General features: G+C 38.0%; 1 protein-coding gene across 5 annotated transcripts in view; it reads right to left on the bottom strand.

Moving 5' to 3' along the window:
* Positions 1 to 14,702, bottom strand: part of kif21a (kinesin family member 21A) — a 60,388-nt gene that overhangs the window by 14,195 nt on the left and 31,491 nt on the right. For 2 of the 5 annotated variants that reach the window (XM_049474641.1, XM_007228214.4), the window contains exons 10-27: positions 13,903 to 13,966; positions 13,577 to 13,786; positions 11,352 to 11,417; positions 9,136 to 9,220; positions 8,847 to 8,964; positions 7,326 to 7,514; positions 7,047 to 7,246; positions 6,660 to 6,767; positions 6,480 to 6,548; positions 5,812 to 5,951; positions 5,582 to 5,729; positions 5,264 to 5,458; positions 3,983 to 4,084; positions 2,863 to 3,028; positions 2,061 to 2,081; positions 1,295 to 1,349; positions 1,108 to 1,162; positions 55 to 260 (exon numbers count right to left, since the gene is read on the bottom strand). In XM_049474641.1, coding sequence (XP_049330598.1) covers positions 55 to 260; positions 1,108 to 1,162; positions 1,295 to 1,349; positions 2,061 to 2,081; positions 2,863 to 3,028; positions 3,983 to 4,084; positions 5,264 to 5,458; positions 5,582 to 5,729; positions 5,812 to 5,951; positions 6,480 to 6,548; positions 6,660 to 6,767; positions 7,047 to 7,246; positions 7,326 to 7,514; positions 8,847 to 8,964; positions 9,136 to 9,220; positions 11,352 to 11,417; positions 13,577 to 13,786; positions 13,903 to 13,966 — 2,197 coding nt within the window. The remainder of the gene's footprint in view (positions 1 to 54; positions 261 to 1,107; positions 1,163 to 1,294; positions 1,350 to 2,060; positions 2,082 to 2,862; positions 3,029 to 3,982; positions 4,085 to 5,263; positions 5,459 to 5,581; positions 5,730 to 5,811; positions 5,952 to 6,479; positions 6,549 to 6,659; positions 6,768 to 7,046; positions 7,247 to 7,325; positions 7,515 to 8,846; positions 8,965 to 9,135; positions 9,221 to 11,351; positions 11,418 to 13,576; positions 13,787 to 13,902; positions 13,967 to 14,702) is intronic. The other 3 variants (XM_049474642.1, XM_049474643.1, XM_049474644.1) reach the window with 3 other exon arrangements.

Below are 14,702 nucleotides of genomic sequence, written 5' to 3'. Positions count from 1 at the left end.
ATGCAGCAGTCAGTGGACGTGAACTGAAGATGTTAGCTTTGTTACCCTACTTACATGCTACCCATTCTAGAGGAAAAGCCAGCTGTAGGGACCATGTAGTCCCTGACTGCATTGCCAGCAGACTCAAGATCTGAGGGCCCTTCAGGTGTTTCAGCCATGGGGTGCAGAGGGCCAGCAAAATCTCCACTTTGTGTGTCAGGACCAGAGTCACAGCTGTTAGCATAAAGCAGCTCCATTTGAGTGGTGGTTCTTCTGCGAGCCTGTACCAGAAGAATAAGCAAAGCCAAACTAAACATTCAAAAGAATTCAAGAACATCTTTCTTTGACCATTTATTTATATTTTTTCCCATTTCACCCATTTAGCTACTAGTTAGCTGTATATCCCCCCATCACTAGTGATGCCACAAAACACAATAAGGGTGAAGACTAGCACATGCCTCCTCTGATACATGTGAAGTCAGCAACTGCCTCTTTTTGAACTGCTGATGATGTAGCATTGCCAAGTAGCAGTAGTCACAGCGCACTCGGAGGAAAGTGCAGTGACTCGGTTCCAATACATCAGCTCACAGATGCCTTGTGCTGATCGACATCACCCTTTGAAAGGATGAGGAAAAAGAGCGCCATCTACAGCCCAGAGCGAGCAAGGCCAATTGTGCTCTCTCAGGGCTCCAGTAGCCGATGGCAAGCTGCATGACTTGGATTCGATCTCAAAAACATTATTTAATGATTAAAAATAAAAGTGATACAAATGGTTCTTTAAAGAAGGCAATATAAGAGCAGAATATATTTTCAAAAATAATTTTTATATAATAGGTAAAAAAAAACAATATATATCTTTCTCATTAAAATACATTAAAACCAATGATGTGCAAAGTAGCAGCAAATCAATATAACAAAAATAAAACAAGTTTCTATCTTTCTGAATCAACAAAAAAAGAAAAAGAAAATAACAGCATTCTATTGCAAGTAATCTCAATGCTGGACCATTCATAGCTGTAAATGGAAGCTAGGATTTGTAAGAATTTGTAAATGGCAGAACGGAAAAATAAAAGAAGGAAAGTGGAAGCTCTGAGGTTTTTATGTGGTGGTAAATACAGAAGGTTTTACCTTACTCCTAGACTTGGTCTCTCCACAAAGCTTCATGAGGTCAGAGGCCAGGGTGCTGGATTATGGAAGAGTAAATGCTGCGTCATTTTACAGTGTGTATACTATTCACAAGCCTTATTTAAATACAGCCTTCAGGATTAAAGGCTTGTGTGAAGAATTTACTGCAGATCCTGTTTAGTTGACTTACTTTCCATCTGCTGCAGGACTTGTTGATTCATCACTGCTACTGTCGTCTCCGTTCTCTAAAGAGAGAGGAACACAAAACAGTAAATATTGTTTAGCTCGGATAACTCGAGATTTGAATGTGCCCTATACAAACATTGCTCTGAACTGGAGTTGAGTCACATTGAGTTAACTTGAAATAACTTCAATTGAATTGTTAATTGTCAATCTGATGAGCACATTAATATTACATAGGAAGCGGATGAGCACAGTCATTGAATGAGCTCAGCGTTGCCATGCTTGTGTTCGGCTGCTTTGAAACATGAGACTGTACTGTCTATATATCAAGAACACATAATGTTGGAGTTAATTTGAGTTACTGTGACAGAAAGTGAGGCGTGAAAGAACTTTATGAGTTGTTCCAAGAAGTGCCAAGAAAATATTAGTAATAGTAAAGTGACACCTAACCTAATAATATTCACCTATAAACAAGCTAATGTGAAATTATTTTTCTTTATAAATCCGACTAAGAGCCTGGAATTATGATTAATGATAAGGCTAATGGTTAACAGTTAGCATGTTGTTCCTAACTGCGAGGCTGTAGCACATGTAAAAGTGGTAGGAACTGACATGGAGCAGGGGGAGGAAAGGAGGGGTGGGCAGATGAGGGAAAGCCTGGGAGCGGTACGCCTCATGCACCTGCAGATGTAACTGCTAGCCTGCGGTTAGTCTGAGGAGGGAAACCCATGCACTCAGAACTTAGTACAGGGAGGCTGGCGTCTGGTACTTACCCACAGGCATGTTACCTAGCTCTGTTTCAATTCAGGCAACAGGGGGGGAGGGGGAACAGAAAAAAAAGGTAACACACAAATCAAAAACAACATTCCCCCAGTACAAACGGAACTAAGTCCAATTCAACCAAAAGAAAAAGCCCTTTATTCTTCCACAGAGCAGCCTACTACTGCTGAACAGATGCTGTCAAAACTGGATCTCTAAAGAAAATGAGATTTTTAAAAAACTGACATTGAACAACTCTGATTTTCTGCAGCAGTGCAGCATCTATTCAGGAGTGATCTCACAAAACACAAAGACAGAACATCTTAGCAGGTCATGCAGTGCATATCTGATGCCTAGCCCTTACCCTTCCTATCAAATTTATATCATATATTGTCTGGATCATTTTAGACATAAAGAGACCACTTCAGTTTCTAGATCAGTTTCTCTGATTTTGCTATTTATAGTTATATATTTATTTAAAATTAATATTGTCATTTAGATTATTTATTTGCAGAAATAAGTCTTGGCATGTTCTCCTCCACCAGTCTTACACACTGCTTTTGGATAACTTTATGCCACTCCTGGTGCAAAATTTCAAGCAGAGGTTTTCAATTTTGTAAAATCAAAGAAACTCATCATTTTTAAGTGGTCTCTTCTTTTTCCAGAGCTGTATCTGACAAATTTCAGACGACATGTCTGCTTCTGATTTTATAGGAGTTATGGAAGGGTAGTGAGCAAGGCAGGGCAGAGTTGCTCAGTGTGATCAGTGTGTGTCTGTGGAGCTGGAGAGCAGGGAAGGCTCAAGATCAGCCTCACCTTGAAGAGCATTGCCCAGTAGCGCATCCAACTCTGGGTTAAACTCAGCTTTCTCCTTCAGCATGTGGAAGAGCAGCTGGTTCTGGGTGGCACTGTTGATTTCAGTCTGCTTCAGCCGACCCTCCATCACCTTAATCTGAGACTCCTTCTGAGCTGCCTGCAGACCCTGAGACAGTCACACATTCACTGAGAGTTTTAGTGTGTATTCTATTCAAAATAGTGTTTCTATTATATTATTCAGTTCAGCTCCATGCAGCTAACAGTGCGACACTGAATGCAATACTGATATCTACTACTGATACTGATACTGACATGTTATCAGTAGTATTGGGAATATACATATACAATACAATACAGTAACCAAATTTTTTACGTAAGCAACATGAAAATTGTTAATTTGATGAAAGTAGAACATGATGCTAGAGAAGAGTTTATCCGCTTAAAACTCTTTTTAAGGCCTGATATGACACGCCTATATTTTGAGAATTTCTATTTAAGCATTACATAAAAAGGTTTCATGTTTGACAAGAAACATTACTGAGAAAATCATATTGTAATTGTAATAGAAATTATATATAAAAAAAAACTAGGTAAATCTGTAACTGTTAAAATATAATTAATAAAAAAAATCATAAAATCAGTGCTTTCCTGAACTTCATTTTAAAATTATTTTTTCCAGAATTCAAATGAAACAGTTTGTATTATCTGAATCTTTCGTTTCGTTACGCTGTCTAGGTGTTATGTCTATTTCTAAACAAGCAGAATTTGCGGTTGATTCCTGTTACTGATCCGGAATAATTAAGTGGGGTAGAGAATGAAAAGTCAGCTTCTACAAAGTGTCCCATGGGAGTCTCTCCAAAGCCCACAAAGATTTCAAAATGTAAATAGCTTATTTTACTGCAGAAAAAAAAATTGTATCACCTACACCTGTTGCCCATATACAAGACAAGGCATTTTAAGGGGTTAAACAAGTTGTTACTGAACATGTACTTAACATGTACCCAAATGCTAATTTGCTGCATTACCACTCTTTGATCCAAAGTTATTTTTTATTTATTCCATTAAATTCCATTATTTAAAAAGTTAGATCAGATAGAGATTTCTCTATAAAGATTGGTACCTTATTTATGGCCATTGTCATGAAGTGATCTAAAAGAAATCGAGCCTCTGAAAGAGTGCAGGAGCCAATGACTGCAGAAACGTCCACAGTCTCTCCCTCCTCCTGCACAAATACAAACACACAATATGCATCAAATTATCTAGATCATCACTTTCCAAAAATAATCACCTAAAATAGCCAATTAGTCATAGAAATCACAATCCTAGTCACCTGTGGTAAAACCGCCTACACCCTCAGTTGATCAGATCCATTTAGGATAAATGCCCACATAATTTATAATACCTAAGCCAAAAAAAATGTGACATTTTTAAAAAAAATGTGAATTTTAAGAGTTTTAGTAGCAGGATGGCGGCTCCCTTCACTGAACTTATCTCCACAATTTAAGGCTTATCCCCAACTGGTAAGTGATATTTTTGGTATAATATAAAGCTTACTTACTATTAAGCCTAAAGGCTATAGCATAGCACAGCACATAGCATAGTCTTTTTTTATTTAGTTTTTTAGTCTGCATTTTAGTCAGCAAAAAAGCTAAGTACATAAAGCTAGCTAGAAATGCTCAGCAATTTGTGGCTGTTAAAATATTTAAATGTTATTTCTGCTATTTCTTTTCAATCAATATTAAAAACAATTTAATTTGTACTGTTTTTATTTGTTTTTTGTGCGTTCGTTTAAAAACTTGACCTTTTTGAAAAAAATGAGTTAGGAAGTTACAAATGTGTTGATATTTTTTACATTTTATTTCTTTTTCAAAGCATTTTATTCATTTGATTTAATCAGGCTGTAATCAGTTTTATTACTGTGCCTTTAATATGAATAAAATACAAATAAATAATTATCTGATTTGCTGCCCTGTATCAAAATACTGAATAAGAGCTGAAATACTACTAACAGCTGCTGCAGGAATGAGCAGGGTAAATGGTGATAGGCTTGATAAGTGGAGACATGAGTCATTCCAATGAGTTTCTTTAATATAGGTTGTTTAGAAAGGGGAGTGAATGGCACGTTGTGAAATTTTTACTTTACTAATTACCTTAAATTTTAATAAACTTAAAATTTTCTTTGAGGATTTGGTTTTCCAAGATAGAGTCCCTTTAAGTCCTTTTTTTTCTCTCTTCAATCTGCTTAAATAACATTGCAAAAGAAAATTTAAACAACAATTTTCCTTAACATGAGATGACTAAATTCTAAATGGATTTATGAATTTATGTATGTTATCCTGGTCATTGGTTTCTATATGTGCCCTGTGTTGTGCCTCTCTGTTCCAGTTCAGAGGTAACAGACCTTAGCTTCTTCCATCTGCATGATGTTGGCCTGGCAGTCAGCGATGCTGTCATTAATGTAGTCAATGTTGGCTAACAGGGACTCCAGCTCCTCGCTCAGAGTCTGTACAGCCTTCTCTCCCTCTGGACCCTCAGCTGCCAGTCTCTCCTTCTTCCTGCTCAGCTTCTCCCTCCGCCGGGTCAAATCCTCCCGTTGCTGTGGATACAAAGACCACCAAAGCTTCATATTATTACCAAGTTAACTCTTTATTATGTATTATGTTTTTATGCACTGTAGATTTGAATGAATGAATAAAGGGTTAAAGGAGTTCGGTTTCACCTTCAGCAGGCGATTCATGTCTGCCTCCATGTTGGAGATAGTCATGCGCTGCATGATGATATCAGAAATGCGGCGCTCCAAACTCTGCCATTTCACCCGAGCCACGCGGGTAGAGTACACCCCCACAGGTCTGCGGTGGTACAGTCTGCTGAACACATGCAGCCACTGTAAGAGTCAAATATCCAACAAACATTTATTTAAAGATCCATAGACGTCAATCGATTCCATACCTGGTTCCATTGGGTGCTCCAGAGCCGTGTATGCGTCCTGTGGGTGGTCGGTGGGCGGAGTCTGATAGGGTCTCAGGCAGGCTGACCTTCCTGTTGACCTTGCCAGACATGGGTCGAACCTGCCTCCTCAGAGCGGTCACCTATGGTACACATCAACATATAGCTAAGGACATTTGATATACTCAGGTTATAAAAAAATGGTTAAAATACTTTAAAACTAAAAAGGCATTAAACATATTTATTACACTACAAAAAATGCACATCAAAAACTCAATTTTTAAGACTTTTTTCTTTAAGATTGTACCAGCCAGACTTGAAGCCAGAATGATCTGCTCCAAAAAAAAAAAAGCTAATTGTGTCTGATTGATTAAAAACCATAATGTGTGTTTTAAAATGTTACTATTTAGAAAGTCACAGAGCACGATTATTTTCTGGCACACTTGTTTATGTAATAACAGTGTAAAAAAGACTGACATGGGAGGTCTAAAAAAGCACACGTAGCTGTAAGTTATTAACAAAGAGCATCTTTAAAGAATAGAGAAAAATAAGAACCCGTTGCTTAATTGTTTTGATAAAATTAAATCGAAATTGTTGATTTTTTTTTTAAAACAAGCTGTAAATTTAAACTTAAAAATAATCAATTTTACATGTGCATCTTCATGTTTTACCTCTTCAGTCTTTCTGCGCAGTATGAGCTCCTGCTGTCTCTTCTGGGCCTCAAGCAATTTCAGTTGATGCTGCAAAAATAAAGACAAAACCAAAAGCTTTTAACACACATTTATACACACACACACACATACACTTTTCCAATCCCATCTGTGTACGGACAGAGCAGTGCCATGCCGCACCTCCTGTTTGCGCTGGTCCTTCTTCAGCGTGGCGATCTCTCGGTTTCTGCGAGACTCTGCCATCCGGTTCTTCTCCTGCTGCTCCTTCATCTGCTTCATCAGACGCACCTAGCAACAATCGCCAGACAGAGAGACTGTTTATACATGCAAATCGTTTTGGTTAAAACTAGCATAATAATTAGCTTATCATACTTTAAAAAGGTTTAGGGTTGTAAGTAAAGACAAAACCTACAAAAATAAAAGAACTTCCCTTGGTGACCACTAGGAGGTGCTGTTTGATTATTTAAAACCTAAATCAAAAACTTGTCTTGTATTTTCTGCCATTTCACCATAGGTGTCAGTTAGTATACATACTTAAAATTCTATAGCATGGTAAATGCTAATTACTTTGGTTTTCTTCATCTCAGTGACTTCCTGCTGGAGCTTCTTGAGCTGCTTCTCGTACTGTGATTGGTTCTTGAGCAGACGGGCGTGTTCTTTCTGAGCAGCCTGTAGCTTCTGCAGCTCTTTATTCATGACGCTCAGTTTCTTCTCATATTCTGCTTTTATTCGCTTGGCCTTGTCCTCTGAACCCGACTCCATATAGCCTATAAACACACACATACACCCGGTATTAGGAGATGTTCATAAAAAAAACCCTCTGCATATTAATTTATCAGTGCATACCCATGTTGTGCAGCACACGGTCTCTCTCCAGCTGGGTGTCGCGGATCTTGCTCTGCAGCATCATCAATTTCTGCTCGTACTGCTGTTTGAGCGTGTGCAGACGCCTCTGGCTGTTCTCCAGCTCATCGATCAGCTTCTGCTTGATGGCGATCTCACAGGTGATGTTGGCCAGGTCAGCCTGGAAGTCCTCTGGACCACAAACACACACAGACACACACCAGATGCAAGTGTAATTAACGTTACAGATGGAACTGCATTGATTTTGCTATGGTAAAAAGTGTTCAGTAAGATGCAAGCAAAATATAATATGATAAAATAAATAAGTAAAAATACATAATGCAATTCCAATGCAAATATTTATAACTGCAATAAAGAGAGGCACTAAGCAATATTGGTGACAAATAAACAATACTCCATGTAAACTACTACAGGTTAAACTTCACACATCAATCTGCAATGTTTCTCAAGGTTACTTTTTTATCTATATAGAACAATTCTACACAATTTAAAAAAAGGCCAATTACCCAGATCACTCCTTTGACCCTATCACTAGTAATGCCCCCTAACACGTGGTTGGGTGAAGATTAGCACATGCCTCCTCCTGTACATGTGAAGCCAGCCACCGCCTCTTCCCAACTGCCGCTGATATGTAGCTAGCATTATCTATATTAACAGTGCACGCAAAGGGAAGCACAGCAACCCAGCTCTGATTCATCAGCTAACAGAAGAAGCCTGTGCTGACCAACATTACCTTGGGAGTGATGTGGTGAAAGAGTGCCACCTACCTACCAAGAGAGAGAATGGCCAATTGTGCTCTCCCAACTCTGAACCCCCTTTCTCTTACTGTTATTATCTTTGCTATAATACTGTGCTGTTGTATTACCTGTGATGTCCTTAGTGGTTTCCACAGTGTCATTGGTCAGTTTTTTCACAAAACATAGACAGATACACAAATCTACCAAATCCACAGCAAGAGACTGGGGAGATTCTCATCTGTGCTGGATTATAATAAATATATAAAAAGAGAAATGCACGTGCCAGTGCATCCCAGAGGATTAAACTGGCTGCATTAATACGGATTCAAATAGGGATTGTAATCCTCAAAGTGTGCATTTCACATCATTGAGTAATGTTACATTTTAATTAATAAACATATATATTCATTTACATTTATAGTCAGATCTAAATGACCACTGGAAATTTTATTGTGTTCCAACTTGGAGCTGTATGTCCTTAAAACAGCCATAGCTAACTGCTATGTTACCACAGTGGCCAGTACATTTTAAAAATATATGAAAAATAAGTGTTTATTTACTACATAATTATATATATTTTTTTTAAATCAAAAAAATAGAATTTGCTTTTCCACAATATTGTCTTTCAAAGATTCATTAATTCAAGAAATGAACTAATGAATCCATAATGTGCAAAAGCATAAAGAGTGAAAGACTGATAAAGAATAAAATAAAACCTCTAGAAACTTCCAAGACTACCACAACCACAAAAAGCACTGTACATTACCTTTCTCATCCAGTTCAGAATCTGAATCCTCTGAGCTCTCCTCTGCATCCATCTCTTCCTCATCATCATCCTCCTCTTCCTCCTCACCCTCATCATGATCACTGCCCTCCTGAGCCTCCTGCAAAACAACAATGCGCTAAAATAGGACATTCTCACCGGTTTAATCTATAGAATTCCAGCATTACTAACTACCAGCTGGAATCTGGATATGACTAAAATGTTTAATTTAATTCATTTAGAAAGATTTATATAATTTAGAAATATGTCTGTGTGTGTGTGTGGTTCTAACCGTCTCTGCTTCCTCATTGGCTGGCTCAGGCTGCTCTCTCTCATTGCCCTTCTCCTGATCATTGTCTGGAACTTCTTTCACAGCACTACAAGACAGGAATGAACAGTTACATTATAGAAAACCTTCTACTCAAGCATCAGTGATGCATTAAGGCCACACACTGTGATTTTTTTAAAGCCATTTTGTATCTCGGAATATGTAAACCTGAGAATAACTTTTGCTGAGGTTTTATGAAGAAGTCACGAGTTTAGAAGAACATCACCCACGAGTTTAGAAGAACAACTGTGTTATTGGTTATTAATTAAGTGGTTTATGATTCAAAAGCTATTATACTGAGCATCGCCTTATTATTGTAAAATCACAGATCGTGCTTTTAATACCAGTCAAATAAAACGTGGGTGATGTTTATAAAATATAACATCACAATACCACAATAATGTTCATGGTCCATAATATGCATCACAGCTATTTAGCTTTTCTGAGGTTTGTGAACAAGTCGGCATGGGCAAAAGTAAGGGTAGTATTGCCTCCCATGACTTTTGCCATGTTCCGTGGACGCTAAAGAAAGCTGTAAAAACCCTGCAGGATTTGCATTTGGGGCCCTGAGCATTGCATTGATGTGGTTTCTACCAATGTTGCTTATCTTTTCACGCAGACAGACACCACCAGCCATGATCATTACCACCCACTGCCCTGTCTACTGTGGGTTATAATACTTGTGTTATAATATGATGTATTCCTGGTAAACAAAACTTACAATGGTGTGCGCATACACAAGCCTTTCCCTGAGGTAACACCTCATGATCAATTGACATACTGCTATCCCATGATATTTGGCGTATGTAAGTTTTTGTCATTCTATCTAATTGTATTTATATTTTTTATGACTATTTGTTATTTTATTTCCAATGTCTATCCCATTTTCTCCCAGTTTAGCCAGTTACCCAACCCACTCATTAGGATTCCCTCCTCATCACTAGTGATGCCCCAACACCAGGAGTCTGAAGACTAGCACATGCCTCCTCCGATACATATAAAGTCAGACTCCACCTCTTTTCCAACTGCTGTTGATGCAGCATTGCCTAGTAGCATTACGGTGCACTTAGAAGGAAACCGCAGTGACTCAGCTCCGATACATCAGCTCACAGACACCTTGTGCTAATCGACATCACCCTTTGGATTGATGTGGGGAGAGAGCGCCATCTACCCACCCAGACAGAGCAAGGCCAATTGTGCTCTCTCCGGTAGCCGATGGCAAACTACATCAACAGGATTCGAACCAGCAATCTCCTGATCATAGTGGCTGTGCCTTAGTCCACTCCTTTAAGACTTTTTAAAGAGGAATGCACTAATCGAAATGCTCCAAAATTAGCTAGAATTAAATATTTTTACATTGACTTACACTAAAAGTTATAATTTTCTGCTTTTGTGAATTTGCCAACTTAAGAGATTCATGTTTTCTGTGTGAACGCAACTGGTTAGTCTTTTACAGACACTCTACACTAAGCAAAATCTGTCCTTATATGACATTTGCAGCTCTAAAACATACAAAAGAAATTATTTAATGAACCACAGTATACTCAGAAAAGCACATTATGATGCAATTGACCATGATAAGAGCAACACATTCAGTCACACCCACTCCTTAGTGAAATGCATTTGTTGCAATTGATTATTCATTGCACCTTTACATCAATAAACCACTGCAAAGGCTGGGGAGAAACAGAAACTTGCTGCATTGAGCAGAAATGCAGCGCTGTGGAGGAACTGAAATAAAAAGCACATTACAAAACAAAGCATTCCTGTGAACCTCAACAAAGGAGTCAAAGGGTGCAGGGAAGCCATTAGAAAGGAAATGAAATGGTGTGATTTGCTTTATTTTAGCTGGATGAAAAAACTGAAAGAAAAAGCAAACTAATGATCAGGTAGTTCCCAAACCACAGTTATGTGAATACAAATCCTTATCATAGTTCAACATTTTCAAAGTATGAAAAAATCAGGCAACATGGTAAAAAAAAAACCTCCTCACAGACATGAGGGTCACATTAATAGACTGTAATATTAATATACATGTTTTAAAGGCACTCTTTGGCTCTTCCTCCAAGTGTGGTAACTACCTGCATCAAAAATAAAGAGAGTTTTAAAGTGAGTGGGGGGAGGGGCGGGGCACTGGCTGGGCAGGAGGACGCAGTGGGTGGAGTTTAGGTGAGACAAACCTGTCTTCCTCCACCTCCATCTCCTCTTCCTCCTCATCTCTCCGCTCCTCAAGCAGCTGCTGTAGCCTTCACAGGTCGCGGGTCAGAGGGGAAGGGTCAGGGAGAGGAGAGGGGTGAGGGTGGGTATTGGACGTATACAGACAGATACAGGTGCAGGAGGACACCCCCAGTGAGATTATGAGAAAATCTATGTTTCTTTGCTCAAGAAAGAATCTTCAGGCTTACTTTTATTCTTTTTAGCCTGTACAATTTTATTAGATTGTTTTGTATTAGAAAAAATGACATTTCTATGGACCTTTAAAGGTATTTGAAACACTAATACTGCAACAGTTTTGGTTGAAAAGAAGGGCTTGGCTGACTACACTGACTAAGCTATTCATTCAAAACAAGGAAAATATTCTGTATCTGTATCTGTATTCTAATTAATTAACACAGCAATATGTGATAACTGGTATTTTCTTTTTAAATGGTAGTGTAATTCACTTTTACACTACTGTCATAAATACAAATTACGTTTAAGCTCCCCCCTTAAGGCCACACTGCAGATCTGCATTTGCTAACAAGCTCAGTGGTACAGAACTGTAAAAACACAAATTCTGAAGTGAAGGAGAATGTGGACTAGTAGTAGAGTAATATAACATAAATGTACACAAATATGTCTTGAGAATTACACTGTTCTCAAATTGACAGGAATGCTATTCTTCCTGTTAGAGTAACTAGAGCATCACATTGACTCTGAAACTGTTAATTTAAAATAAAAACTGATAAATAAATGTAAGTAGTCAGACCTGTTTTCTGACATTCTCCGGTAGAACTTTTCTGTTGAGGATTAAGGGCATTGCTTATGGGCCCAACAGTGGCAGATTAGCAAAGCCATTGTTGTGAGTTTTATACCCTAAACACTATAGGCTCCCAGGCAGTCCACCACTAGAGACATATACAATGAGTGCACAAGTGCTTATTTGTGTGTATATGTGTACGGATGGGTTAAAGACAGATGCCAAATTCCATCCATGTCTTTTATTTAACAGTAAAGCGCAAAGCACAGTATTTTGCACATACTACTTTAAATGTGCCACAATGTCATTACGAAGGTGGCGCATTTCACACAAAAAACACACCTCGTCATGTTCTCAGCTGAATAATTAAAAAATGCCACAACAAATCTGCAAAAATCATATACAGCTCTGGAAGAAAAAGAAACCACTTCAGTTTCTCTGATTTAGCTACGTATAGGTATATGTTTGAGCAAAATTAACATTGTTGTTTTGTTCTATAAACTACAGTCAACATTTCTCCCAAATTCCAAATAAAAATAATGTAATTTATTTGCAGAAAATAAGAAATGGCTAAAATAATAAAAAAGATGCAGAGCTTTCAGACCTTAAATAATGCAAAGAAAACTTTCAGTTCATATTCATAAAGTTTTAAGAGTTCAGAAATCAATATTTAGTGGAATAACCCTGGTTTTTAATCACAGTTTTCATGCATCTTGGAATGTCTCCTCCACTAGTCTTATACACTGCTTTTGGATAACTTTATGCCTTTACTCCTGGTACAAAAATTCAAGCAGTTGGTTTGAGAGCTTGTGATCATCCATCTTCCTCTTGATTATATTCTTTTCAATTTCAATTTTCAACACTCAATAATAATCGTCCCTTCAAAGTAACAAAATTTATTATTAAGTGAAATGTTTTATTTTCTCTTGTGTATTAATAATTGATCTTTAACTGTAAAAAACATGTTTTATCCAATTACTCGATTAATTAAAGGAATTTTCAGTAAAAATACTTCATTACTAAAATATCCAATAGCTGCAACCCTAATTATAATCTCTTCAAATGTTATATTTGTTATCACATTGTCGCCAATTTTTTTTTAAATCTAAATTGTTTTTTTCTATGGCAAAGATTATTTGTATAGAATTTTAAATCTTAAAATCATATTTCCTGTCCTCAACCAGACTGACACTGCTTCTTTCCACACCCCTTTCCTGCTGTGACATTTAGCCTGATGTTCCTCGGCAGACAAACGAATGTTACTACTTCACATAGTGATAATTACAGTCATTAGAACAACATTCTCCAGTGTAATTGTAGCTGACAGTATTCACGCACACCCACTACACAAAGCACACTCTAACTGCTCACACAAAGAGACCAGATCTCCAGTACATGATGACTTCCCCTCCCAAAAACACCCTCAGTGTTCTTTCTTCTTCTTACCTCTTCTTTTTCTTCTTCTCTCTCCTCTTCAGTTTCTCCAGATCTTTCTTAGCCAGCTCGATGATGTCAGAGGTCTCTTGGGTGGGGTCAGGTCCGAGCAGGGCAGGAGAAAAACCTCCAGGTCCTCCGTAGAAAGACGTGCGAGTGGTCGCTCTGGACAGGTTCTTCCTCAGGTTCTCGTTCACTGCCTCGCTTTCCAGCAGTTTGGCTCTGAAAATTGTGGAATCAAAGATGAGCGAAGATGAGCGTCTTAGTGCACAGAAACGTGTGTATTTTTAGACAGTGAATAAGAATACTTTCTATAAAAATAAAACTGCATGCCCCACCTTAGGTCTTCAATCTCTTTGATGTAGTTCTGGATCATTTTCCCGATCTCCTCACTGCCTTCACCTAGACACAGACAACGCATATTGTATTTTGAGGACACCAAATCAATAAAATGTGAGCAATGACCAAGAAACAAAACTCTTGTCTGCACTTCTGTTCATTTTTATAGATCACAGCCTGATGAGCCCTATCCGGACGGGATTAGTTTCTCAATGGGACGTCTATGAAAAATATTTCACACTTCTACTCAGTGATAAAACTCTTGCATCCGGACTGCAATTGAAAAAACAGGAGGACCAGTGAGTTTTTTGGTTTTCTCGGTCACATGACATTGCGTTCAGTAGCTCCTCCATTTCCACTCGCTGTTGTGTTTACGTGGATCTCTATGGAAACACATGCCCAAAGTGTAAGTACAGTTTGTGGCAGTGGACAAATAGCTGTTTTATTAAATGCGAGGTAATGAAACTCAGGACATCTCTTAAAATACTGTAGTACCACAGAGTTATGCGAAAAACTGTAGGTAATTCATCCTGTAATTTGATTTTCATAACAAATTTTGACTGATAGAGGCTCTAATTTTATGTCGTCTCTTCTAAAACAAGTTTATAATGTGTTAAGAATCAAAGACTTAGAAGTACACCATTTCACCCAGAAACAGATGGGCTAGTAGAACGGTTCAACCAGACTCTAGTGCAAATGCTTAGCAAATTTGTGAACGAAATAGGGTCTGATTGGGACCAGTGGCTGCCTTATCTTTAATTTGCATATTGAGAAGTTACGCAACTTAAGTTATGCAAGT

The sequence above is a fragment of the Astyanax mexicanus genome, chromosome 2, assembly GCF_023375975.1.
Source record: "Astyanax mexicanus isolate ESR-SI-001 chromosome 2, AstMex3_surface, whole genome shotgun sequence".
Taxonomy (NCBI): domain Eukaryota; kingdom Metazoa; phylum Chordata; class Actinopteri; order Characiformes; family Acestrorhamphidae; genus Astyanax; species Astyanax mexicanus.
The sequence above is the reverse complement of the archived record's forward strand: the minus strand, read 5'-3'. Positions and strand labels throughout refer to the sequence as shown.